Source organism: Carcharodon carcharias, chromosome 7 (genome assembly GCF_017639515.1).
Source record: "Carcharodon carcharias isolate sCarCar2 chromosome 7, sCarCar2.pri, whole genome shotgun sequence".
Lineage (NCBI taxonomy): Eukaryota > Metazoa > Chordata > Chondrichthyes > Lamniformes > Lamnidae > Carcharodon > Carcharodon carcharias.
Genome location: NC_054473.1, coordinates 61,086,034 through 61,112,503, shown reverse-complemented (window position 1 = coordinate 61,112,503; position 26,470 = coordinate 61,086,034). Strand labels below are relative to the sequence as shown.

The 26,470-nt window shown below is 43.8% G+C and overlaps 1 protein-coding gene across 2 annotated transcripts in view; it reads left to right on the top strand.

Moving 5' to 3' along the window:
- Nucleotides 1-26,470, top strand: part of LOC121280339 (contactin-4-like) — a 1,234,817-nt gene that overhangs the window by 427,923 nt on the left and 780,424 nt on the right. For both annotated transcript variants that reach the window (XM_041192228.1, XM_041192226.1), the window contains exons 4-6: nt 1,741-1,944; nt 5,769-5,871; nt 6,730-6,911. In XM_041192228.1, coding sequence (XP_041048162.1) covers nt 1,741-1,944; nt 5,769-5,871; nt 6,730-6,911 — 489 coding nt within the window. The remainder of the gene's footprint in view (nt 1-1,740; nt 1,945-5,768; nt 5,872-6,729; nt 6,912-26,470) is intronic.

Genomic DNA, 26,470 nt, shown 5'->3' with positions numbered 1-26,470 from the left:
ACGACAAGCAATTAAGAAGGGAAAAAGGATATTTGTTTCTATTGCAAAGAGGTTGGAGCACAAGGGTGGGGAAATGTTGCTGCAATTGTACTGCACTTCGGTGAGATTACACCTGGAGTAATGTACAGTTTTGGTCTCCATACCTAAGGAAGGATATACTTGCCTTAAAGTGGGTACAAAAAAAGTTTACTAGATTTAATCCTTGAAAGGAGGATTGTCCTATGAGGTGAGCTTGAGTAGAATGGCCTGTATTCCCTGGAATTTAGAAGAATGAGAAGTGATCTCATTGAAATGTATAAGATTCTGAGAGGGCTAGACATAGTAGATGCTAAGAAAATGTTTTTCCTGGATGGACAATCTAGAAATAGGAGATGTAGTTTCAGGATAAGGGTGTAAACATTTGAGATGGAGATGAGGAGAAAGTTCTTCAGTCAGGGGGTTGTGAATCTTTGGAATTCTCTATTTCAGAGGACTGCTCAGCCTTTGAGTACATTCAACGCTGAGATTGATAGATTTTTGGACTTTAAGAAAATCAAGGAGTATGAAAATTTGACTTGAGTTTGAGGATCAGCTATGATCTTATTAAATGACAGAGCAGGCTCAAGGGGCCTTCTGCTGTCTTCTATTTCTTATGTTCCATCTTTATATCAAGTGTCCTTCAAAACATTACGGTGACAAATTATACGGATAAATGTCAGTTATGGCTCAGTTGGTAGCACTTCACTGTAGTATTGATGGAGCACTGTGCTGTTGAATGTGCCATCTTTCAGGTAAGACATTAAGCTGCCCTCTTGGGTGGAAATAAAAGATCGCATGGCACTATTTCAAAGAGGAGCAGTGAGTTATCCACAGTGTTCTGGCCATTAATCTATCACTCAATCAACATCAAATAAACAGATTATCTGATTGATATCATGGGAAGAATTTTCCCCCCTTCGGGTCGGGTGGGGGCATGGGGGGTGCGGGGGGTGGGGTGTGGAAGAGCAGGAGCGGGTGTGGGCAAATGCACTTCCGATTGGCACCCCCGAGCAGGGGCACACCGCTATTTTATGCGGGAGACCAATTAGGGCCCACCCAGTGTGACATCCGCCTCTTGAAGCCTCATCCCATCCATGGATGAGGTTTTATGCTTTTTCTGAAGCCCACTAGGGCTCCCGGCCTGCCCGCCAGCCCTAAGGTTGGAGGGGCAGGTCCATTAATGAGGTTAATAACTTTGTCAATGGCCTCAATTGTCCGTTGACAGGTTGGCGGGCGCACAGCTGATTCGGCTACACCCCTGCCGACCTGAAAATGGAAATGACGCGGGGTGACATCAGGAGTTCCGCCCGACATCATCCCGCATCATTTTCCACCTCAGTGAGCGGGCCCCGCCCCCTGCTCCCCGACCTAAAGATCCTGCCCCACATTGCTGTTTATGGGAGCTTTCTGTGTGCAAATTGGCTACTGTGTTTCGTACATTAGAACAGTGATTACAATTCAATGGTTCTTTATTGACTATAAAGTGCTTTGGGACATTCAGTGGTCATATAAATGTAAATCTTTTTTTTATTTCAACAAGAGAAAATTTAAAAAGCTGGTTATAGAAAACTGTGTCCTTGTTTTTTTTTACCAAAGTACTCTAAAATAATGTTTTCTTCTTTCTTTACACTTTAAATATGCATGCTAATTTATTTCTTGAAGGGCTCAGCCTGACATGTGAAGCAAATAAATTAATGTGCTGAACTATTACCTGTTTTTCAGAACTGAAATATACTTGGATATTTAACCAATTTCCAACCTTTGTGGAACAAGATAATCGTCGCTTTGTGTCTCAAAAAACTGGAAACTTATACATATCAAAAGTGGAGGTATCGGATGTTGGTTCTTACATCTGTGAAATAGAAAACACAGTAATTAATAAAAGAGTTCTGAGCCCACCTACCCCTTTAGTACTACGCACTGATGGTAAGCTTCACCTCTCTTTATCTTAACCACTCAATGTGGGCAACTCTGAGTGTAAAAATCTGGCACATGAACCCAGTGTTGAATATTTGTATTTTGTCTCTGTTGAATACCTTGATAACTGTGTTTTAAATACAATGGATGCATAACATGCTTTGTACACTGTGGTAACTATGGTTTTATTTAATGTGTAATATACTTTTAAGCCGGATGTAATAATGGGAGATCATGTGACCTTGTATAACCAATACAGGAGTTGTGCGGGTTAACTTAGTAGTTAGTTCGTAGCCAGTTGGAAGTCAGTGGTCTGCAAGTGAGCAGGAGAAGTATGTAAGTAGAGTTTAGTGTAGAAAAGCACATGTATAGCTGCTGAATACCTTGTAAATAAACAGAGTGTGTTCCACCGTGTCTGCAGAACTACTCTATCTAAAGTACCAACTCGGTCACCCCACAACAAGTGTGCAAGTGTGATTCACAGGTCACCATAAACTGACAACGGAGTCACAACATATACAATTGCATTCCATTCTACCATACCCTGCTGCCTGCACCTCACCCCCACACCTCCAACCCCCCAATTTTCATACAACTCACAAAAAGAAGGAAAAATGCATAATGAATGGTGAGGTACCTCAGGTGAGCTGTGTGCTGCAGTTAACATGGTCACTGGAGAAGCAAACATGAATTGTTTAATCATTATCATAACACTTAAATATTAATTTCTTGTTCAGAGTAAGCAGCATCCAATATAAAAGCACAAAATGATCAAAATGCGTCCGTTAAATAATTTAGTCATGATTACTGAAAAATTATGGCTGCTGTGAACCTTCTAGCAAAGTCATTCAGTGAAAGGAGCTACCTAAGACTGAAAGAATTGTTAGTCATGATGCATTGATGTGGTCCACCTGTGGTGAATAGGTTTTAATTTATTTAATACGTGAGTATCTAGGCCTCTACCAAGATGTTTGGTGCTCAATTTTAGTCTAGATTTCACCCATGAGCAAACATCCCTTTCAAAAGTAGATACTGATAGATTTTCTTTTAGAAGTTTTCATTCATTGTAGTTCCTTTACAGATGTCCTTTTTATTTTGAAGAGGGCGCAAAAGAAAGCTGCACAATTCATTCCTCAGCAATAAGAGCGTTTCTAGCAACATTCCTCAAAAACCTTAGCAACATTGAAGGAATATGCCAGCAAATGGCCCAGATGAGTGCAGCTCCAACAACACTCAAGAAGCTGGGCATCATCCAAGACAAAACAGCCCGCTTGATTGGTGCCCCTTCCACAAACATTCAGTCCCTCCATCACCAACGCACAGTAGCAACAGCATGTATCTTCTACAAGATGCGCTGCAGAAACTCATCAAGGCTCCTTAGACAGCACCTTCCAAACCCACAACCACTACCATCTAGAAATACAAGGGCAGCAGATAGATGTGAATACCACTACCTGGAAGTTCCCCTCCAAGACACTCACCATCGTGAATATTGCCATTCCTTCACTCTCGCTGGGTCGAAATCTTGAAATTCCCTCTCTAACAGCACTGTAGGTGTACCTACACCAAAGAAACTGCAGTGGTTCAAGAAGGCAGCTCACCACTACCTCCTCAAGGTCAATTAAGGATGGGCAATAAATACTGGCCCAGCCAGCGAAGTCCACATCCTGTAAATGATGAACAAAAAAATTGCTTAATTTGTCTGAAAAAAATCATTAGGGTCCCTTTGACTGTGGCATTAGGTAAATGTTGTGCTGAAAAGGCTCCTCATTTGGAAAAAAATGCTTTATTCCTATGAATCAAAAAGACAGTAATATTGTTTAAAATATATATCATTTGCATCTGATTTGATTTATAAACTACTTAATAATGGAATTTTTCCTCAAAAAATCTAGCCTTTTTGCTTGAATAGCATTTTTCCAATGTGGTTATTTTTATGCTTTGTTTTCTTTTTAATAAAAAATTGGGGGCATATTAATCCGTACATTTTTAAACATATTCCTTGGATGTGGACAACACAGACAAGGCTGTATTCATGCCCTATTCCCAGTTGCTCAGAGAAGGTTGAGATGGGCTGCCCTCTTGAATTGCTGCTGTCTTTGTGTTGAAGGTGCTCCCGTAATGTCGCAAGGAATGGTATCCAGGATTTTAAACCAGGAATCATAAACAATGTAATATGCTTTGGATGGGAACATGAACAGAGCTTGGCCAGACATCAAGTGTACAAAAATATCAGGTTTTCATCCAGTATTATACACCCACATTTATATGAACCATTGAAGCCCTTGTGTTAGAGCAGGGGTACTGAGAGAGAACCTCTGCTGGCATTAATAGCACAAAGGTTACTTACTCTGGCAGGGACATGGGCCTAAAGCTTCCATATTTTCTTTGCATAGTTTTTAACTATTCCAGCTTTTTTCTCCCTCTGATTAAATGAGGGTTTGAACACGATGCTTTCCTAATTTAATCCAGTTTTGGGAGAGTGATATAAAAACAGAAAATGTTGGAAATGCTTAGCAGGTTTGGCAGTGTATAAGGAAAAAGAAGCAGAGTTAATGTTTCAGGCCAATGAAATTTCGTGCTGATTGTCATGACCTTTCATTTTGATTAAAGGCCATTCATCTGAAACATTTTCTCTCTCCAAAGGTGCTGCCCAACCTGCTGAACACTTCCAGCATTTTCTGCTTTTATTTCAGATTTCTAGCATCTGCAGTATTCTGCTTTTGGGAGAGTGATGTCTATACATAAGTCACCTGAATTTGCATTTTGCTGAGAGAGCAATTCTCGAGGTACATAGAGGCCAATCTAAGGGGCCAAATTCACCATGTTTTTATGTGTAAAGCTAGTTTCTTTATCCCATATGGTATAAAAAGAGATGCACATTTTCTTGAGTTTCTGGTGACACTGAGATTAAGGAGCTGGGTTTGTTTCCACCAAGCCAACAGCTTTAAGATTAGTGAGGGATCAGTGTACTAAAATTGACCAAGCTTTACCCAAAACAACAACCTTAAATGATGAATAAAATCACTGTTGTGTTATTTTTTAAATATCCAGCTCCATGACTGACAATATTCACAATAATACACAATTCTATACAAAATGAAACTATGGAATACAAGGGCTGAGAGACCAGAATTGTAAAAGAATCATTCATACAAAGAAAAATATATGATGTAGTTAACCACATCAAATGTGGCTTAAGGGCAATTTTTGAGAAGAGAAATATGGAATGCTACAGTTTTGATAATTTAATTTGTTCTGATTTTCAGCATCTCTTAGGAACCTTTACATCTGATTGAACACTTCATTCTCCCAACCTCATTTTCTGCTATTGCCATTTTAAAAAGTAATTGGTGCCTCTAGTATATTTTCCAGATAATACTGATGTTCTTATGCACACATTCTGAAAATGAAAGGTGAAACTGTTAACACAAATTGGCATTTTAAATGCCTTAAAATCTTATGTGAGCTTGTGACATGGAAATCATGATATAAATGGAGGGAAATTACTAGAAAGGCTGAAAAAAAATGCAGACTGAATGAAACTCTTGTTAAATTGACTATGCTCAAAGATGGGCTGCAATTATATGCTTACATTGATATTTAATTGAATGATACAATCTGTTTCACATTTCAATTTTAGGCTTTTTGATAATTATTTGTGATATACTGAACAATTGAGGAGGCATCATTAAGCAATGAATGTAACACTGGCATTGGTGCTTATAATTAATTATGCATAAAAGCTGCTATGCATGCAAGGACAAAACTTATGCTTAATAAGTGTTCAGGAATCAGTGAAGAATGAAGATGCTTTTCTTGTATTTTAACAGGAGTGATGGGTGAATATGAACCGAAGATTGAAGTTCGTTTCCCAGAAATAGTTTTTGCAGCTAAAGGATCAACAGTAAAACTGGAATGCTTTGCACTGGGAAAGTAAGTTTTTGGATTGTAATGAGAAGTGCTGTGCTGAACCTAATGGCAATATTTATCATCAACAGTTTGCTCAGATTGATAGCAATATCTTTTGTATATACAATACTTGACAAAGACTGGAATAGCATTAATGGACCATATAAGTGCTATTTTGGAATTATTGCTTTTAAATGTTTTAGCGACATGTTGGATCTTTTATTCTTTCTATGTCACACACGGATATGTCAGTAGCTCTAACAGAAGAGCACTGATTTAATTCCTTAATCTTGCTTTGGGTCAATGTGGAGTGCCTTCAATGGCAGTTGTGGAGTAGAATACATCCCTTATCATCCTACCCATGTTGGGTATAGAATAACATAACAAGTGGGTAGCATGAGAGAGATATAAAAAATACAATTGCACTTCAAAAGAAAGAGAAGTCCTAAACCTTGCTTCGGTGCATAACAGTACATCAGTTAGAAGAGGAAAAAAATCATCCTTGTAAATCATAGACACACTTGGAATTTTATACACCATGTTTGACGCCACGGTACTGATATTTGATCCAAATGTTGGAGTTCTTTGTACAACTTACTTCACAGAATCATCAAAGCCTGAATATTTTTGGAGTTGAGGAGAGCAATCTATTAATATGATAAAATGATAATCTTATCTATAAAACAGAAGTTGATAACTATTGAATTATATTCAAGGAAGGAAGTATGCTGCTCACTTTGTCATTGGTCATCCATGTGCAAAATACCTACTTCTGTGGTACTTGTGTGGCTACCAATTAGGAGGAATTCTCTTTTTTATTCTAAGAATCATTGTTGTACTCCATTTGCTACTCATTATTTATTTCTACCCATTCTATTTCAGTCCGGTCCCTACTATTAGCTGGAGAAGAATTGGCAGTTCATTTCCTGACAAGGTCAAAGTGAATAAAACATATGGTGTTCTTGAAATCCCAAACTTCCAGCAGAAGGACTCGGGTACATATGAATGCACCGCTGAAAATTCAAGAGGAAAGAATACTGCAAGAGGACAGTTAGTTTTTTATGGTAAGCTTCATAATTCACTGGAATATGTTTACTAAAGTGCTGAAATATCTAGCAATGTGGTTGAAAAACAATCCTGACTAAACCTTGCATTTACTTATAAACATATATCAAAGAATACAGTATTTGAGATTAAATATGTCTTGTGGAAGAGATTTAAGCAGAAATCGGTGGCATATGCTTCAGCTCAGAAACAGTTTATGATGATGTTGGGCACTAGATATGAAAAAATCTTCTCAAATGCCCATTTAGTGCGATGAATGGAATTTGCATATAACTCTAATTTAGTGTACTGGCTGGCACAGAAAATGGGCCATTTATACTGTAAATGGTTATTGAAGCTGTCAAGTTGGAAACATAATTTCAAAGGCTTCATCTCGCCACGTGTCTTTCTTTTTTTAACCAGCTCATATTCCCTGTAAAAGTGTTTCCCCAGTTATGTTTTTGTTTACTGTGTGGAAATCATTTTTTTTTAAATGGAAGCAACATGTCTTTGCAAATAGAATATTGGCTTGGTCTCTAAATTTTTCAGCTACTTTCTATGTAGCGACTGAGTTGAGGTGTGCAGGGAACTATTGGTGGGTAGGGAAGCAGTGATTCGGTTTTAGCCATACACTATTTGGAATTAAAAAGTATTCATTTAGTGATCAGAATTTCCAATTGATCCAAATTTTGGCAGGAACTCTTTTATAGTTCAAAAAGCAATAAATCTAATATTTCAAATGAATGTTGACACAATAGAATCAACCTAAGCATCTGACTTTTGTCTGACAACTAAACAAATCTGCCCTCAGCAGTTTGTCTGAATGCTCAGTGTAATAAGCATTAGGATGAATTGCACACCCCAATAACATTCATCTTGATCAAGCAATGAGTTGGAGAGTGACTTCTGAAATGTACTGTATATGTTTTTAAGATAATACAGCATGTTATGTTGCATTAAGGTGATGGATGTGAATGACCTTTTTTTGTCATTGTTAGCCCATGTGTTCCCATGTTTGTCGTATTTTTATAATGATATAAAGGAACCAATCACTCGTAAGGGATTGGGTAAACATGCTGTGGGTTCATTTATTTAGACTAGACATATAACAACATTTATACAACAGCAGAAAGCTTGAAGATATCAACAGCAGAGCTGTGTGTACTGTGCTCTGCTCACATAGCCAATGTGAAACTGAGACTAGATCACATGACACATTTTCCCTCTAGTCAGGGCATGCCGCTATTCCTTAAAGACATATTACACCAATGTTAGGCATAGTATGGTCAGGTCAACTTTAGGTTAAAGCATAAAATGCTACCCAACAATATGTCTTGACTACAGCAAACTGATAGCAGATAGAGTACAATGCGAGTTTAATACCTTGGACATGCTACCAAAAGAAATTTGGAGAAAGAACTTTACACTGTCTCTTCTGCAAATAGTTGTTGCTAAAAGTGTGTGTGTGTGTGCAAATAAAGATTCAGTTACTTCTTTAACAAAGCACTAAATGGAAATGGGGCTCAGTGTTGTGATAGTAACTGTAGATAGCTTGAAGTATTCCATGGCATAAAGGTTGAGGGATGTGAGAGGTGCAAAGATATTTGGGTGATCATGTGCACAGATCAAGCAAAGGTTTGTGTGCAGATACAAAAAGTAACAGAAATGGCTATGGTATATGCCATTTCTCTCAAGGCAGTTGGAATACAAAGGTGAGTAAGTGATGCTTCAGTTGGCTATTGTCTTGGTCAGACCCCATTTGAGGTACTGCATTCTGCTTTAGGCATTTAATCTCAAGAAAGATGTATTGAGTTTGGGACAGATGCAGCACAGATTCATCAGAATGATATCCAAAATTAAATGGGTAAATTATGAAAACAAGTTGCATGAACTTAGTTTGTATTCTCTTGAATTTGGAGGTAATGGGATGATCTACATATTTTGTTCATTTACAGGGTATGGACATCATTGACAAGGTTAATATTTATTTCCCATCCCCAGACAACTGAATAGCTTGCTAGGCCCTTTCAGAGGTCAGTAAAGAGTCTTTTGCTGTGGGTCTGGAGTCACACATAGTCTAGACTTGGCAAGAACAGCATATATCAAGGTCATTAGTCAACCAGATGGCTTTTTACAACAATCCAATAGGATTGAGGTACTTAAATTCTTAATAGGAATTTACTAGAGTAAATACGGAGAATCCAGAACAATTTTGATATCAATATTAAAATCAGAGCTAGGCCATTTTAGAGTGAAACCATGGAGTGCTTTTCCACCGAAAAGGTAGTGGAAATCTGGCTGTTGATGCTGTGTGAGTAGAATTTTTTCAAGGCTAATATGGATATAATTTTGATAGACGGGGTATCAAGGCATTTTGAGCAAAGGCAGGTACATAGATTTGAGAAACAGATCAGCCATGATCTAATAGATAGAGGAACAGTTTGGGAGGCTGAATGGCCGAGTCATGCTCCTTTGTTTCTATGTTATAAAACAGCCAAAATGCTTTAATGAGCCATTTCTTATTTCCTTATGGTCTCTGAGTTACAGCAACAATTCAATTCCAAACTATGGCCAATAATACCATATTTTTAGGGTGATTTGGATTCAGATGGGTGAACAAAATCTTCAGCTGAGGATGAAAGAATTCTTGCAAATAATGCAGCAAACATGTATTAAAAGCAAAACACTCAAAATGCTGGGAGTCTGAAATGAAAGAAAAACAAAGTGCTGGAAATACTCAGCAGGTCTGACAGACCTACTGAGCAAAGATGTATTGTTTGATTTGTTATGAGATAAAAGATAAGGGTGTGGTTTTTTGCAAGGTATTTGATATTTGTCATATCTTTGATTTAAACCAACAAAAAAAACCCAGAAAATGGATGTTTGCACTGGATGTTACATTAGTTTGAAATGCATAACAGCCGCTGCCCATTATAGTGGTCTGGGACTTGGGACAAGCAACAGCATATCTCCTTATCCAATCATATTGAACAATCCTTAGAGATATGTGTAGAGTCTGAACCAAGACTGCCCGGGTAAGTTACTCTTCTCATCACTCTCAATTCATACACTCACAAACCCAGCACACATCCACAGGACCCTCACTCACTGCCAGTTCAAGGGACATCACCATTCATTCTCTCACACTCACTTTCATTGTCCTCATCCCGTCCATGGGACCATTCACCACCCACACAGGCCAGGTGTACTTGTCATCTACCCTGGCAGGCATCCTGCTTACACTCGCTCCATCTCTATTCATGCAGGACAAGCTGGCACAAAACAATAGGGAAAGGTCGCAGACCAGTTGAGAAATGCCTGAAATCAAGGTCCTCACAGACTTTGTAAGCAGAGCCATCCAGCTAGCCGGTGAGGATCTGGACCAGTCCTGTGTCAACGGTGAGGTCGGTGGTGCTCTACCAAGTGAGAGTCCAACACTACAACATCCATCAGACAACCATGTCATGAGTGATGTGTTCTCTTTCACAGGCCACTGCCATGTACTAATTATCTCCCCTTGCTTTCGCAGGCATGTCTGCCAAACAGCCAACAGAGTCCATGACCCAGGACCTCCAAACAAGCCCTGAAGAAACATCTGAAGGGGATTCTGGAGGTACCCTCCTTGAAGTCCTGTCACAGCGCTCACCCACACCCTCCACCAGTGCAGAGACAAACAGTCCGGTGGTACTGAGCTTTACAGTAACCTCAGAATCACAATCTGGTGAGCGCATCGCACTGTCTGATCCACAGCAGGCAGCGGCAGGGACCTCTCAGGAGGACTGCTTTGGGCCATATATTTGCTGAGTCCAAATCAGATGACAACCCTCTGGACTTGGTCATGGCTGAGTTGTTGGAGCTGCAAAGGCAAATTCAGGAACATCAAGAAGGGATGTCCGCTGCACTCCTCAGATTGCAAGGCATGATGGAGGAGTCTGTCAGCCCCATTCTGAGGTGATAGCACCACCATGCCAATGCAACAAGGTCAGCATTGGTAGGGTGGTGGCCACCATGGAGACCTTGGTCCAGGACATTGGTCCTGCACTGTTGCACTGTCTCAACTCCATTGCTGATGTCATAATTGGCCTCCAACAATGTATTCGTGAGAGGGGTGCTGGGCAACTCGATCTCACCCCATCTACTGCTTCTCCTCAAGGAGTCAGCCAGGGGCCCTCGAGCACCCATAGGGAGGAGGATCCACAGGGGCATACTCCGGACCATCCATCCAGGTGAGTCTGGGAGTATCCAGCCCATCCAAATCCCTCTTCCTCAACAGCTCCAGCTCCAGCTCCTCAGGCCGAGGAGGGTGTCACTGCCACACAGCAGGAACCGAAAATAGGCTGGGGTTTTCCAGGTCCCGGCCCTCCAGAGGATGCCCGCTAAGGTCTTCACGGAAGTGGCGTTCCAGTCAGCAGGGTGCATCCAGCTCCCTTGTGGATGTTGGGGGGCCACAAGACGTAGCGGCAGGGTTAGGAAAGTTAAGAAGAATTAGTTGCACAGCCTGGGCATGGATGTTAATCACTTGTACGTAATGTTTACTATTGTCAGTAAACTCTTAAGAATGTCTCCCTGCTCCTTGTTCTGATGAGCAGTGTTCGTGTCACTCAGATGTGAAACTTTTCTGCACAAGATAAAGATACATGTCTCAGTTCAGGGCCTCTTCCCTGTGCTCTATGCAGCCTTCAGATCAAAGTGATTATCCGGCCTCACATCTCTGGACACATTACTGATGCCTGCACCTGGATGGTGCTCGTCATAGCTGCCAGAATGTAGTGAGCAGGCACCACAGAGTTCCATCATTCTCTCTGTGTGCTCTTAGCACCTTTAAGGTGGGGCTGGCCCCCATCCCTTCAGCATCTGTGACCAGTGACGCTGTGCTCCTGAAGGGATCAGGCACTGAAGGCAGACAAAGGAGCAGACACTTCTAAAGTTTCATGGCTGTGTCTCTATCATATGACTCTGATCAAAGAGTGTAAACGAGCTGCCCTCGGCCAGACAGGAGTCACATGTTCTCAGAGGCAATGGGAAGTTCTATGGAGTGTGCTCACTGCGTATCGTCATCATCCTCCTGTAATCGAGTGACTATTAGGGCCTCCACTGCATCTCTATGACAGGAGCATTTTCACAGAGGGTATTCATGCTGCCATAAGCCAGACTGGAGTCAAACATTCACAGATGCAATGTGAGGATCTATGGGGTCACCTCACTGCACATTGTCACTGTCCTCCACAAATCGAGCAGCTATGAGGGTCTCCTGAGCACGCCTGCCTCATCCAGCCAGTGCGTGGGCCTCATTCCCATCATCATTGCCTTTGAGGACCTCCTCACCCTCATCCCTGTCGGCACCCTCCTCATCGGAGGAGACCTCAAGCTCGTCCATCTCCTCCTCAGCCAGCTCATCTTCCTGTTGCAGCAGACAACGACAATGTGCGACATCCTCTGCGGACTGAATTGCAGGGCTCCACCAGACCCATCCTGGAACTGGAACCTCATCTTCAGCATCCTGATGATCTGCTCCACCAAGTTGTGAGCTGCAGCATGAGCCTCATTATACTGTTATTCTGCTGCAGTCTGAGGCTGCCGCATGGTATCATCAGCCACAGCCTTTGCCGTGTTTTGTCTCCGAGGAGCCACCCCTGCAGCTTCTGTGGACCCTGGAAGACTTCAGGGACCTGAGATCGATTGAGAATGTAGGAGTCGTGCACGGTCCCTGGAAACTGTGCGCAAACCTGCAGGATGCAATTCTGTTGGTCGCACATTCTGCGACTGGAACACCTTGCGGTTGATATAGTTCACCATTTGTTTCAATGGAGATCTGAGCATCACATGAGTGCAGTCGATCGCATCCTGCACCTGTGGGAAATTCGAGATCTGGAATCCAATCGCCCTAGCACCCTGGCTGTCCTGGCTGTGGGTGACTTGCACAATGTTGTGTGCCCTCATGAAGATGGCATCCGTAACCTCATGGATGCATTTGTGGGTGGAGGCTTGTGATATCCCACAGAAGTCACCTGTGGAGCCCTGAAAGGAGCCACTGACATAGAAATTGAGTGCTGCTGTCAGTTTCATTGCCACTGACAGTGGATACCCTTCATGATCCATGGCACCAAATCCTGCAGTAGTGGGCAGATGTGATTACCACTTCCCTAGACATGAATAATCTTCGGCGACACTGGTTCTCAGTCATCTGCAGGAATGAATAGTGCCGTCTATAGTCCCTGGGCTAAGCTGGGCACCGAACAGTGACAGCTCGCTCTGGCTCTTTGGCAGTGTGTACGGGTGCCCCAGCTACCCCTTCTTCCTGAGGATGCTGTTCCGGCCTCTGAGCAGCCAGGAGCCTCAATTGCTCTCTCCTCCCTTGTCTTCGCCCCCTAGGCCATCAGGCATACAGCCAGTTCACCAAGCTCCATGATCCTGATGCACTCCCCCTGCAAGATGAAAGAGAGAGACACGTGGTTAGCATGTATGTACTAAGAACCTGTCCTGGTTAAGTGTGAAGGCCTCTTAAGGCTTCCCAAAGAGTACTTGGATGCCCAGAGATTAGTGCGCTGCATGGCTGCCCGAAACCCCACCCACCTCCACCCCACTTCACCTGACTGACAGGCGGTAGCTTTGCCCACTGGACTGCATGCTGTGCTCTCATCTCAGACACAGGCATTCTTCTAACCTGCACTGCAAGGCTGCACTGTTAGCTTGAACCATCGGGGAGACTGGTCCAAACCGGGATGCTGATATTGCAAGAGGCTGTGACCACCTTCAGCAGTGACTGCTCCATGGCCAGTTTTAGCAAGGAGATTGTACAACTGTTCTGCAGTCCACTAAAATGCTCACCACTTTGTAATCTGTGCCCGATGGATGAGAAGCTTTGGAGCACTTGCAGGCACTCCGATGCCTCTGTGTTGCCTGAATGACCAGATAAGCTAGAGGCCCAACTCTAATCATATCAATGTGGCTGCACCTGAACTGTCTCAGCTGCAGAGGAATGGTGACCTTATACAGGTTTTCCTAATGTGTGGCTGCTTCCCCCACCCACCCTATCCCCCACCCTGAATGTGCGCGATATTCAACAGCAGGGCTGCCCTTGCCACCCAACACCCCCCCCCCCCCCCACTGCCCCGGGCTCCACCCCATGCCCCCGCCCCAATGCTCCACAAGCTTGAAATCCAACAAGCGACCTTGGTGAGTGCTGCATATCGTTGCTGTATATTCACCTCCAAGTTCCCATCAAAGTGCAGGCCGCCAACTGTACGCCTTTTCTGTGCTGTTATGAAACATGTCGGTGTGCATTCCCGCTGACATGGACAGACGGTTCAGTGGGGCGGGGATGATTTCAGTGGGCTGGCCTGGTGGATGTATTACAGTAAGGTTCCCGAAGTCTGATGGCGGGAAGTACAGCCCGCCATCAGCGGGCTGAGCGGACGATCACAAACTGGTTTCACAACCTCGTGAAACCAATCACACCACATTGTTCACTCACGCCTTTGAAAATTTTTTTTAAAAAAAAGGAAGGGGGAAACAGAAAGGGGGTGGTGATGGGGGAGGGAGCTCACGACCTAAAGTTGTTGAATTCAATATTCAGTCCGGAAGGCTGTAAAGTGCCTAGTCGGAAGATGAGGTGTTGTTCCTCCAGTTTGCGTTGGGCTTCACTGGAACAATGCAGCAAGCCAAGGACAGACATGTGAGCAAGAGAGCAGGGTGGAGTGTTAAAATGGCAAGTGACACCTGCCCCTTCACTTCCTCTCTCCTCACCGTCCAAGGACCCAAACACTCCTTTCAAGTGAAGCAGCATTTCACTTGCATTTCCCCCAACTTAGTCTACTGCATTCGTTGCTCCCAATGTGGTCTCCTCTACATTGGAGAGACCAAACGTAAACTGGGCGACTGCTTTGCAGAACACCTGCGGTCTGTCCGCAAGAATAACCCAAACCTCCCTGTCGCTTGCCATTTTAACACTCCACCCTGCTCTCTTGCCCACATGTCTGTCCTTGGCTTGCTGCATTGTTCCAGTGAAGCCCAACGCAAACTGGAGGAACAACACCTCATCTTCCGACTAGGCACTTTACAGCCTTCCGGACTGAATATTGAATTCAACAACTTTAGGTCGTGAGCTCCCTCCCCCATCCCCACCCCCTTTCTGTTTCCCCCTTCCTATTTTTTTTAAAAAATTAAAAAAAAAATTTTTTTTTAATTTTTTAAAAATCTTTTATGCTCTCCCCACCCCCACTAGAGCTATACCTTGAGTGCCCTACCATCCATTCTTAATTAGCACATTCGTTTAGATAATATCACCAACTTTAACTTTAACACCTATGTGTTCTTTTGTACTATTGTTGTTGACATCTTTTGATGATCTGCTTCTATCACTGCTTGTTTGTCCCTACAACCACACCCCCACTCCACCTCTCTCTCTCTCTCTCTCTCCGCCCCCCACACATACACCTTAAACCAGCTTATATTTCAACTCTTTCTTGGACTCGAACTCAAGTTCTGTCGAAGGGTCATGAGGACTCGAAACGTCAACTCTTTTCTTCTCCGCCGATGCTGCCAGACCTGCTGAGTTTTTCCAGGTAATTCTGTTTTTGTTTTTCTTTTGTGTCAAAGAATGCAAGTTTACAGATCTAGCCATAAACTGGGATTTTCCGCTCCAGTCTGCAGCAGGTATCATAGTGAGCTGGAGCAGAAAATATCGGGAGATTGCAAAAATCGGTTTCACGTTGTAAAAGTTTGCGATCGTCCACTCCACCCATTAATAGCGGGCCATATTTCCCGCCACCACATGTTGGGAAGCTAATTTCAATACGCCAGAATTGCATTATAACCCCTGGTTGCTAGAATCATCCCCCCACACAGGATCATGAGCTTAGCACACCAACGTGTTTCACAACTGCACATAAGCAATGTGCACCTGGTGACCTGCACTTCGCTCAGGACTTTGGGGGAGAATTTTCTTCTTGTTGGGAGGGTTGGGTGGGAGCGGGCGTCGATATGTGCGCAGCTGATTGTCCCCACGCGATTGGCTGGATGCCGCCATTTTACATGGAAGTGCTGCGTGCTCTCTGTGCGGGCAGCGGAGGGGGGGGGCGGTTGGTGGTGTTGCCTGAGTCAGAGCAAGAAGAATGAAGAAATCTCACTGAGGCACAAAGCTGCCTCAGGGAGATTAGTTTAAATTCAGAAAAACTTAATAAAGAAAAAAAAAATTAGACATGTCCCCTCATGTGAAACTGTCACATGAGCTGGGACATGTCTAATAATTTTATTAAAAACTTTTACAAGACTTTAAAAACTTTCATGAAACCTCATCCCGCCCATGGATGAGGGTCCATGAAAAATGTGAAGGCCGCCTTAAGGTTGGACGGGCAGCTCAGTTTATTGCTTTAATTGATAGTTAACTGGTCTTAATAGGCCTTTGACAGTTCGGCGGGCATGCAGCCGACTCAGATGTGCGCCCGCTGAGCTAAAAGTCTGAATGACGCGCAGTGATGTCGGGATGCATGCCCGACGTCTCCCACATCATTTTACACCTCGGCGAGTGGACCCCGCCCCCGCTCGCCGAGCCGATGATTCTGCCTTTGAGCTTTGTTTGCCTACCTTGCTTTAGGCAGCATTCACAGTCATCAGCACCAGGCTTCACAGGCAGCACCACATCACTTTTAAGGGGGCTCATGGGTAAGTCTCTACCTACCAGACGAGCTGTAATGAGGGGCTGGCTTTTCAATGGCTGCAGGTCTAGGGCTTGTTGTTTGGGGAAGAGGGAGAAGTGGCTTTGGGCAAGGGAAGATGCTGCAAGGCAAGGGTTGTACTGGGGAAGTGGGGTATCTCAGGGTGTGGGGGTGCATGTTGATCTGTTCAAGTGGCCTCATGATAGTGAGGGCTGAGGAGACAGTCTCCAGAGGAAATGAGGCCAGATGGAGGCGTGAGTGTGTTTGTGAGACAGTGAGTGGTGAAGTCCCTTGAGCTGGCAGTGAGTGAGATGCCAGTGAATGTGTAATGGGATGTTAGTGTGTGAGTTTAGAGTGATGAAATGGTTGACTTATGCTGGCAGTATGGATGAGATCATTCACCCACTCTCTGCACCGGATGGACAACCTCTTCTGTGCAGTGTTGGCACTGACCACCACTGCTATCACCTCCGAAGCCGGAGTGGTGAGTTGCTGGACCCCCTGCGGCCAGAGCAGGGGTAGATGACATCATGGCAGTCCTCCAGAAGTAATTTCATTGATGGGTCACTGAATTTTCCTTGGCTTTCAGGGCCATGTCTTCACTGGAACAATTCTGGGCTGCAAGCATTGAGAACTGTGCCAGTGGTTGCAGTTTAGGTATGGCACCCAGATTGAGGAAATGGTGAGGTAACGGTGTGGTGGGCAATTCAAAGACTACCCGCCAGTGATACGGTGTGTTTCCTGTGGCTGCATCATTAATGAGGCAGGAATTAGATGATGCTGTGCAAAAACCTGCCCTTGTATCTTTTTTCACGCCCGCCACTGCACTTAGTGCAATTCAGAGAAAATTCCAGCCATAATCTCTAATGAGCAAGCACAAAAAAGCATTGCCATGATTGGGTGATTTTTAAAGAGTAACAAATAAGCATTGTGTTATAGATTAAAGGCAATGTGCTTTGATTTGGTTACCAGTTAAGGTGCAGATAGCTCACCCTAAGTCTAACCCTATTTGTCAAAGCATCAGTTTGGTGTATGAGACCGGATCACTGCTGCTTAAGTGCTGTAGGTTAAATATGCTTCATTATATTATTGAATGCTCTATACTCAGTGACTTCTTAGTTAGTGATTTATCCAGTAAACTGTTAGCTGCTCAACTTTTGGTCACATATAAGATAATATCCAGGCAATAAGAGCATTCGTTGTTTCCAAAACATGTCAAGACACCTTGCAGTGTATTGAACTTTTTGGGAAATACATTCTATCTTGAAATTCCTATGGATTGATTCAGATTTGTACTGTTTTATAGCAACAAATATACTGCTGATTGTTTACTTTTTATTCTCCAGCATACATTTAGTTATTGTAACAATTCTAATGTCATTATAGTCTGAATGATATGATCTAACAATGTGATTTATTTGTCTTTAGAAGGTATGCCTTTTTTAGTTTAGAAAATATCTTGCTAATAGGGTTGTTTCACCCAAAGCAACATTATTCTTTTTCAACACACAGCTACTATTATAGGCATCAGATCCTAGAATGCACAGGTCTGTTTTTGAGAGCTACAAATCACTATGGACGTAAATAGAGTTTGGAAACAACACCATCTTACAATTATCTAATCCCACCTTAATATTCAACCATTCTGGGTAATAGCACACGAGACTACAAGAGCCATGACTAGACTTGCAATTTTGGGTGAATTATTCCAAAGCTTGTTGAGCTGACTTAGTGGAGAGCTATGATCTTCTGCAAAGCCAAAAAAGCTGTAAATGTGCAAGCAAGAGGCAATCAATAGCAGCATATCAGTGGAGTAAGGAGCCAATGGTATGGGTACAGGGAGTTTAGCTTGAAAATGAGTAAGTAAGTAAGTTGGCTGGGTTTTTTGTTGCAAATGTCAAGTGGGATTGTTTGACAGAATAGCTATTAATGAGGCTTGAAAGTTCTGGTGGCTGGGTATGAATTTTCCTTGGCTGTTGTAGAAGTGGGACCTCTGTTTGAATTGAATGCTTGCATGCACTGATTATATCATTTTGCAAGGAATGATGTCAGCACAAGCAAGAAACAAGAGTTTTAAGAGCCCAACTAACTTTTTTTATTCATTCACGGGATGTGGGCTTCAATGGCGGAGCCAGCATTTATTGTCCGTCCCTCGTTGCCCTTGAGAAGGTGGTGGTGAGCTGCCTACGAAGGTATGGTGTGATTACAAGCAATTTGGGTGTGAAGGCAGTGTGTTACTGAATTACAGTTGGCTTCAAGTTATTTATTTATTTAAATTTCTCTGTGCTTCAAGTGCATTTAATATGGTAGCACACTGGAACCAGCATTGTGCAGAACTGGCATAATGTGGGACTTTCTGGAAACTGTTCAGGACAACCAAGAATAAGAAATGTTTCTGAGTGGACTTGTTCAAATTCAATGCTATTGAGTTTGAGAAACAATTGGGTGCACCAATTTACTTAGGGAACAATGATGCAACACAACTCTCGTGTGATAATAATGCTGAAGTTTACAGGGAAATTCCAGGCCATATTTTAATCAAATTAACCTTGCTCTTTCGAGAACATTTTAAAATATTTGTACCGAATTGGCTTTCAAAAAGTATTTAATAAAGTACCTTTTGGTAGTGTTTGATTGCTCTGTGTTTCAAAGGCCTGGATTTTCCATGCCAGCTGGGTTGATATGTTCGGTGGCGTAAGCGGACAATATGACAAGTAGGCGAAAAATTGGTTTCATGGTGTCGTGAAACCAATTTGCGATTGCCCACTCCACTCGCCGTTGGCAGGCCATGTTTCCTGCCATTGGATGTCAGGAAACTCAGCGTAATAAATCAGCATATCATCATTAGGCCAGCTGCCAGAATCGTCGCCCACCCCCACCTAGCTGGATTGTCTGTCCCATGCCAAGGTGCTTCACAAACAGCATATAAAAGGCGTGCACATGGGCGGCTGCATATTGGGGGGAGCTTGGAGGTGGGTACACAGTAACTTTGCGTTGTGCTTGCCCGAGTAGCCTGTTGGAATTCAAGGTTGAGGTGTGTTGGGCGGTGGGTGGCAAAGGCTCCTCTGCAGTTGAGGCAACTTGGGGGGTGGTTGCGGGCGTGGGGGGGGGGGTGCAGTTGATGGTGGGCAAGGGCTGCCCTGCGGTTGAAGTTAGTGCATAAGCACGTGCAGGGTGTGGGGTGGTGGGGGGAGGGGGGGTGGTGAGGGTGGCGGGGGGGGATGTGGCAGGGATTGGTGGTGGTGGCCAAGGGAAGCAGACACGCATTAGGGACACCTTGAATAAAGTGACCATTCTTCTGCAGCTGAGACAGTTTAGGCACATCCACATTTATATGATTGGAGTCGGGCTTCTAGCTTCTCTGCCCATGCAAGCAACGTAGAGGCATCAAAGTGCCGCCAAGTGCTCCAGAGTTTTTCACCCCTTGGGCACAGACTACAAAGTAATGAGCATTTTAGTGGACTGCAGAGCAGTTGGATGACTGGGCACGTTATACAACCTCCTTGCGAAAGCTGGCCATGGAACAGTCACTGGTGGAAGTGCTCACAGACCCTTGCAATGTCATCATCCTGGTTTGGACCAGTCTCCTCCATGGTTCAAGCTAACAGTGCAGACTTGCAGAATGCCTGTGCCTGGGCTGAGAGCATGTTGTGCAGTCCAATGGGCAAAGCTGCAGCCAATCAGTTGGGAGTGGAGCGGATTTGGTGGGGGTTTCGGGTAGCAATGCACTGCACTAATGTCTGGCCACCCAAGTGGAGGCCATCACTCTGCAGGATGCATTCAGAGGCCTTCAGACTTAACCAAGACAGGTTCTTCATACACCCATGCTAACCCACATGCCTCTCTCTTTCGTCCTGCAGGGGGAGTACATTAGGACCATGCAGTCTGGTGAACTAGCTGTATGCGTTGTGGTGTACTGAGAGCAAAGACAATGGAGAAGAGAACAACTGAGGTGCCTGGCTGGGCAGAGGGAGGAGCAGCCCCCTTTGGAAGAAGGGGCGGCTGGGGCTTCCACACACACTGCTGAAGAGCCACAATGAGGCATCGCTGGTCAGTGCCTAACTAGACCCAGGGTCTATAGATTCCATTTTTCCTTCCTGCAGATGACTGAGAACCAGTGTTGCCAAAGACTGTGCATATCTAGGGAACTGGTCGCTCACATCTGCCAGATACTGCAGAATTTGGCACCACAGGACTGTGAAAGTGACCACGGCACTTAATTTCTATGTCCATGGCATCTTTCAGGGTTTCACAGGTGACCTCTGTGAGATTTCACAAGCCTGCGTTCTCAAAGGCATCCATGAGGTCACGGATGTTATCTTTGCGAGGGCACACAACTTTGGACCAAGACAGCCAGGATGCAAGAACGATTGCATTTTCCCAGACCTCGGGTTTCCCACAGGTGCAGAGTGCCATCAATTGCCCTCATGTGGTGCTCAGATCTCCATCAGAACATGTGGTCCACTATGTTAACCGTAAGGGATTCCATTTGTTGAATGTGCAGCTGCTATGCAACCACCAGAATCACATCCTGCAGGTCTGCGAATGGTTTCCAGGGAGTGTGCATGACTCCTACATCCTCAGTTCGTCACAGAGCCCTGAGGTCCTCCTGGATTCACAGAAGCTGTAAGGATGGCTCCTGAGGTACAAGGGCTACTTGCAGAAGACGTAGCTGATGACACCCATGCAGCGGCCTCAGACTGCAGCAGAGCAAAGGTATAATGAGGCTCATGCTGCAACTTTCAACTTGGTGGAGCAAACCATTGGGATGCTGAAAACGAGGTGCCTGGACCAGTTTGGTGCAGCCCTGCAATAAGGTCCACAGAGTGTGTCACGCATCATTGTCGCCTGCTGCGCTCTTTGCAACAAGTTCTGATGAGGAGGACGCTGACGCTGACCTGGATGAGAGTGAGAAGGTCCTCGAAAGTGACGATGACAGGGATGAGGCCCTCGCACTGGCCAGGCAAGGCATACGCACTCAGGAGGCCCTCATAGCTGCTAGATTTGTGGAGGATGATGACAGCATGCAGTGAGGAGACACCATTGATCCTCTGGTTGTATCTATGAACCTTTGACTCTAGTCTGGCTTATGGCAATGTGCATAACCTCTGTGAGAATGCTCCTGTCATGGAGACACAGTGGAGGCCCTAATAGTCGCTCGATTGCAGAGGCATGCAGCTAGGACACAACATGGGTCTTCACTTAGCCCCTGAAAATGTCTGACTCCTATCTGCGCTCTGTGATCAGGGTCATATCATAGAGATGCAGCCATGAAACTTTAAAATCATCTTACCCTTTGTGATTCAATCTCATTGTCAGCACAGGAATGGTTCAGGTCCTCACCAGCCAGCTGGATGGTTCTGTTTTCAAAGTCCGTGAGGACCTTGATTTCAGGCATTCCTCCGCTGGTAAACGACCTCTCCCTCTTGTGTGCTAGCTTGTCCTGCATAAATAGAGATGGAGAGAGTGTAAGCAGGATGCCTGCCAGGCCAGATGATAAGTATGCCTGGCATGTGTGGGTGGTGAGCGGTCCCGTGGACGGGATGACAATGAAGGTGTGTCTGAGACAGTGGATGGTGATGTCCCTTGAACCGGCAGCAAGAGAGGGCCCGGTAGATGGGTGATGGGTTTGTGAGAGTGTGAGTTGAGAGCGATGGGAAGAGTTACTTACCCTGGCGGAATGGAGGAGATCATTAGTCCTCTTGCGGCACTGGGTGACTGTCCTCCCAAGCCAGATTAGTAAAGTTGCTGCCCATCCTGCAACCAGAACAGGGATAGAGGACATGATGGTGAACTGCCACTGCGTCCAAAAGGTGCTCAAGGGATGCATCATTGAACCTGGGGCTGCAGTCTTTTTGCCTTTCAGGGCCATCTCTTCTTTGTACAGTCATGGACTGGAGGCACTGAGAGGTGTGCAGGTGGTTACACTTTAAACATGGCACCCTGCATGATGAAAAGGTGAGATGATGGTGTGGTGGGTGAATGAGAGCCTGCCCATCATGGAAATGGCATGTTTCCAGGGAATGCATAATTAATGCGGCAGGTTTGGGACGATACAGTGTGAATAGCCACCATTGTGGCTAGACCACACGCTATCGCACCTAGTGCAAATCTGGGACGATTCTGCCCATGATGTGAGTAGATTTACTATTGCTCCACACTGTGCTTGATTAGTTAGCCTGGGTATGGATTCCAAGAAATGTAAACAAACTGTAGAAGTTGGAAGTTAAAGCTGTAGGCATGGAGCAGACATTTTAAAGCAGTGTGAATAATGTGTTACACACACAGAAATTAGTGTCATCTCTGCATTGCTCCAAGATATAATATATTCAACACCTATTTGGACAATAGAAGCATGTGTTTTAGAGGGATGGTAGCAACTCAAATATGAAATTGGCCAAGGGATAGGAGGCACAGAACAGTGGTGAATGGATGTTTTTCCGACTGGAGACACGTATGCAGTGAGGGTTCTGGGGGTCAATGATCGAATCATTTTTGTTTTTGTAATATGCATAAATAACCCAGACATGTGTATTGGGAGTACAATTTCAAAGTTTACAGATACAAAACTGGCAATGCAGTAAAGAGTGAGAGTGATATTAGCAGACATCAGGAGATTGCCAACAGACCAGTGAAATGGGCAAACACAAGGCACATGCAATTTAATGTGGATAAATGTGACCTATTTCTTCCATTAAAATGTGGGTCAGCAACCAAAGGTCATAGATTTGAAATAATTGACAAAAGAACCGATGGGAAACTACTGACTGGTCAGTTTAATATCATTGGTAGCTTAGGTTTTAGAAAGAAAGCTAAAGAAAAGAAAACTGCACACCGAGAGGTTTGATTTAATAAAGGAGAGCCAGCATGGATTTGTAAAAAGCAGATTGTGTTTGATTAATCTAACTGAGTTTTTTGATGAACTAATGGAGAAGATTGATGAGAAGAATGTGGTAGGTGTTTGCGCTATCAATTTTAAGAAAGTAGCGTAATAGATTGGGTAACAAAATTTAGGTTCTTGAAATATAGGATGGTCAGTATCAGCTTGGATAAATAACTGGCTTAAGGACAGAAAACAGTGAGTCATGGTAAGTGGTTATTTTTTAAACTGGAAGATATGAGACAACGGTGTTGCCCAAGAATCAGTAATGACTCAGTTATGGTATACAGAGTAAAATTTCAAAGTTTGCCGATGATACCAAACTTGGAGGTGTGGCAAACAATGAATATGATACCAATCAACTGCAACTAGATATAGATAGGATAGCAGAATGACAGACTAGTGGCAGATGGAATTTAATGCAGACAAGTGTGAGGATATATACTTAATGACACAGTTCTAAAGAGTATACAGTGTCAGAGAGGACCTAGAAGTGCACGTGGATAGATCTTTATAGGTAGCAGGACATATTGAGAAGATAGTTAGCAAAGTATCTTGGACTGCATAAATAGAGGTATTGAGCACAAGATCAGGGAAGTTGTGCTAAATCCTTAGAAAGCTCTGGTAAAACCACAGCTAAAGTATTACATTCAGTTCTGGCCACTACACTTCAGGAAGGATATGAGGTCCTTGAGCAGGTGAAGAGACTTAGCAGAATGGTTCCAGGGATGTTGGAATTTAGCTACAAGGTTAAGTTGGAGAAGCTGGGGTTGTTTTCTTTGGAGCAAAGGAGATTTAGGGGAGATTTGATTGATGTGTACAAGATTATGACAGGTTTACATAAGGTAGAGAAAGGAAAAAAAGCTGTTCCCATTAGCCAATGGCACAAGGACTAGGGGACACAGATTTATAGCTTTGGGCAAGAGATCAGGGAGGATGCAAGAGAGAAGTTTTTTACGCAGTAAGTGGTCCTGACCTGGAACTTGCTGCCTACAAGGGTGGTGAAAGTGGAGGTAATAATTTCAAAAAGAAGTTGGATGCGCACTTGTGGCAAATAAGCTTGTAAGACTACAAGGATAGAATGGAGGAATGGGACTTACTGGAATTCTGTACAGAGAATTGGCATAGACTTAGCGGCTGAATGGCCACCTTATTTGCTGTTCTGACTATGTGTGCTGAATTATGTGGGGTGCCCTGGGCCCTGCCCCCTCCCCCAGCTTAAAAGTCAGGGGGGTGTCCAGTCAGGGGTTGTCCACCCAGGGGAAGAATGGCTGCCTCACAGTCATTTAATGACCAGTTGTCCATTAGTACTCTAAAAGTGGGAATTCACACCTTCAGGGTCAGGAAATCCGACCTCAAGAGAGCTGTCACCCAATCAAAAGCCGGCAGCCCTCAATGTGCCTGTAGTACCACCATGAGAGTGGTGGCCACTGCCAGTACTGCACTCAGGCAATAAGGAGACAAGCTGTGACCACCCAGAACTTTATAAATGTTTGAGGGTTGTCTCAGGGAGTCAGCGAGTGTGGTTGGCACCTGTATTTGAGAGGATATGAAGAGAGGGCAACATGGGTTGTGATTTACAGCTTGGGTGGGCCCACAGATGGGCAAAAGGGGCCAGTTAAGAAGAAACCCTTTAACGACTTGGGAAAGCTACTGGGCTGGCCATTTGGTGTGGGCCTCTCCTGCTGCTAGTTAAATTTCCATGACAGTATAATGAGGCCCTTAAGTGGGCATCAAAAGGCCTGCTGATGGGTTGGCTGCCCAGCTCCACCCCTGCCACTGGTATTGTGGTGAGGACAGGGGTGGTTTGGTAGGCAGAGGGTAGACCACCCGTTAGATTTAACATACACCCCTCTGTCTTCAAATCTATTGGTGGGGGAGCCTTAAATCCAGCCTTATGATTCTGGGAAGTTCTTCTGAAATTTAATCAGTGCTGTACTGTAGGAAAATCGGCAGCTAATTTGTGTAAAGTAATCTCCCACTAACAAAAATGTGGTGATGATCAAATAATCTTTTTTTTAGTTTTGTTGATTGAGGGATAAAAATTGGCCAGGAGACCAGGAATAATCCTCCTGTTCTATATCAAAATGGTTTTGTGGGGTATTTTATGTCCAACTGAGAGAGCAGAAAGGGCCTTGGCTTATCATCTCATCCAACGGGCAGAAAAGATGAAATAATCCAAGTCAAAATTCCACTGTAATAATGCCGATAAAGTTGCAAAAATGCTTTTTTAACTGTGGCTATTGTGAACTAAGACTCCACTATTCCAAAATATTCCTGAAGTTTGCATTTCTTTTACTTCAGTTCAAATTGTTCTCATTTACAAGTGTTTAAAGACAAAGTAAATTGAAAAAAAATATCAAGCAAGTAGAATTGCAGCAACTCCTCAAAAATAAATATTTTTTCAACTTTCTTCTAGAATACCGCAGAATTTCATTAATTCTTAACATGGGACTGGTCTCTTTTTCCAATTTAGTTTAATTTCTTTTTTGTTTGGGTCCCATGGCATGAGCTATTAGAAGCTGCATGAGATTACCTTGTGGGCTTGAAGTGAGTAATCTCCACCACATGACTATCCATTTAAATGCTACACAATTTTAAGGCCTGTTAACCACAATCAGATGCTTAAGTGAAGATGCTTGTAAAAACTCCTAAGGCTCCCTCTTAAAAGAGTGGCAGCTGTGACTTTCTCTGAATTGAAGGCCCTGTGTTTCCATGCCCTTGTGCAGGCTCTTCAAGGTGCATAAGCGTGCGCCTGATTAATAATCAAATGACAGGATAATGATGCGAATCCCACTATCATCAGGGATTTAATAAACATTGTGCGAGTTGCAGATGCTACTGCTTTCCCACGTTGCAAAGGGAAATATATTGGGAAATGAAGAACTAGCACAACTAAAATCATGAAACAAGTTGTTTTTTATAGAGTTTTATGGGTGTTTGATGCCATTTTCTTGACAGCCATTAGAAAATATAATGTTACCCACGTAAAGATCCCTAAATATTTCCACAGATTTCTTTTACATCGGGAGAGGCATAATGG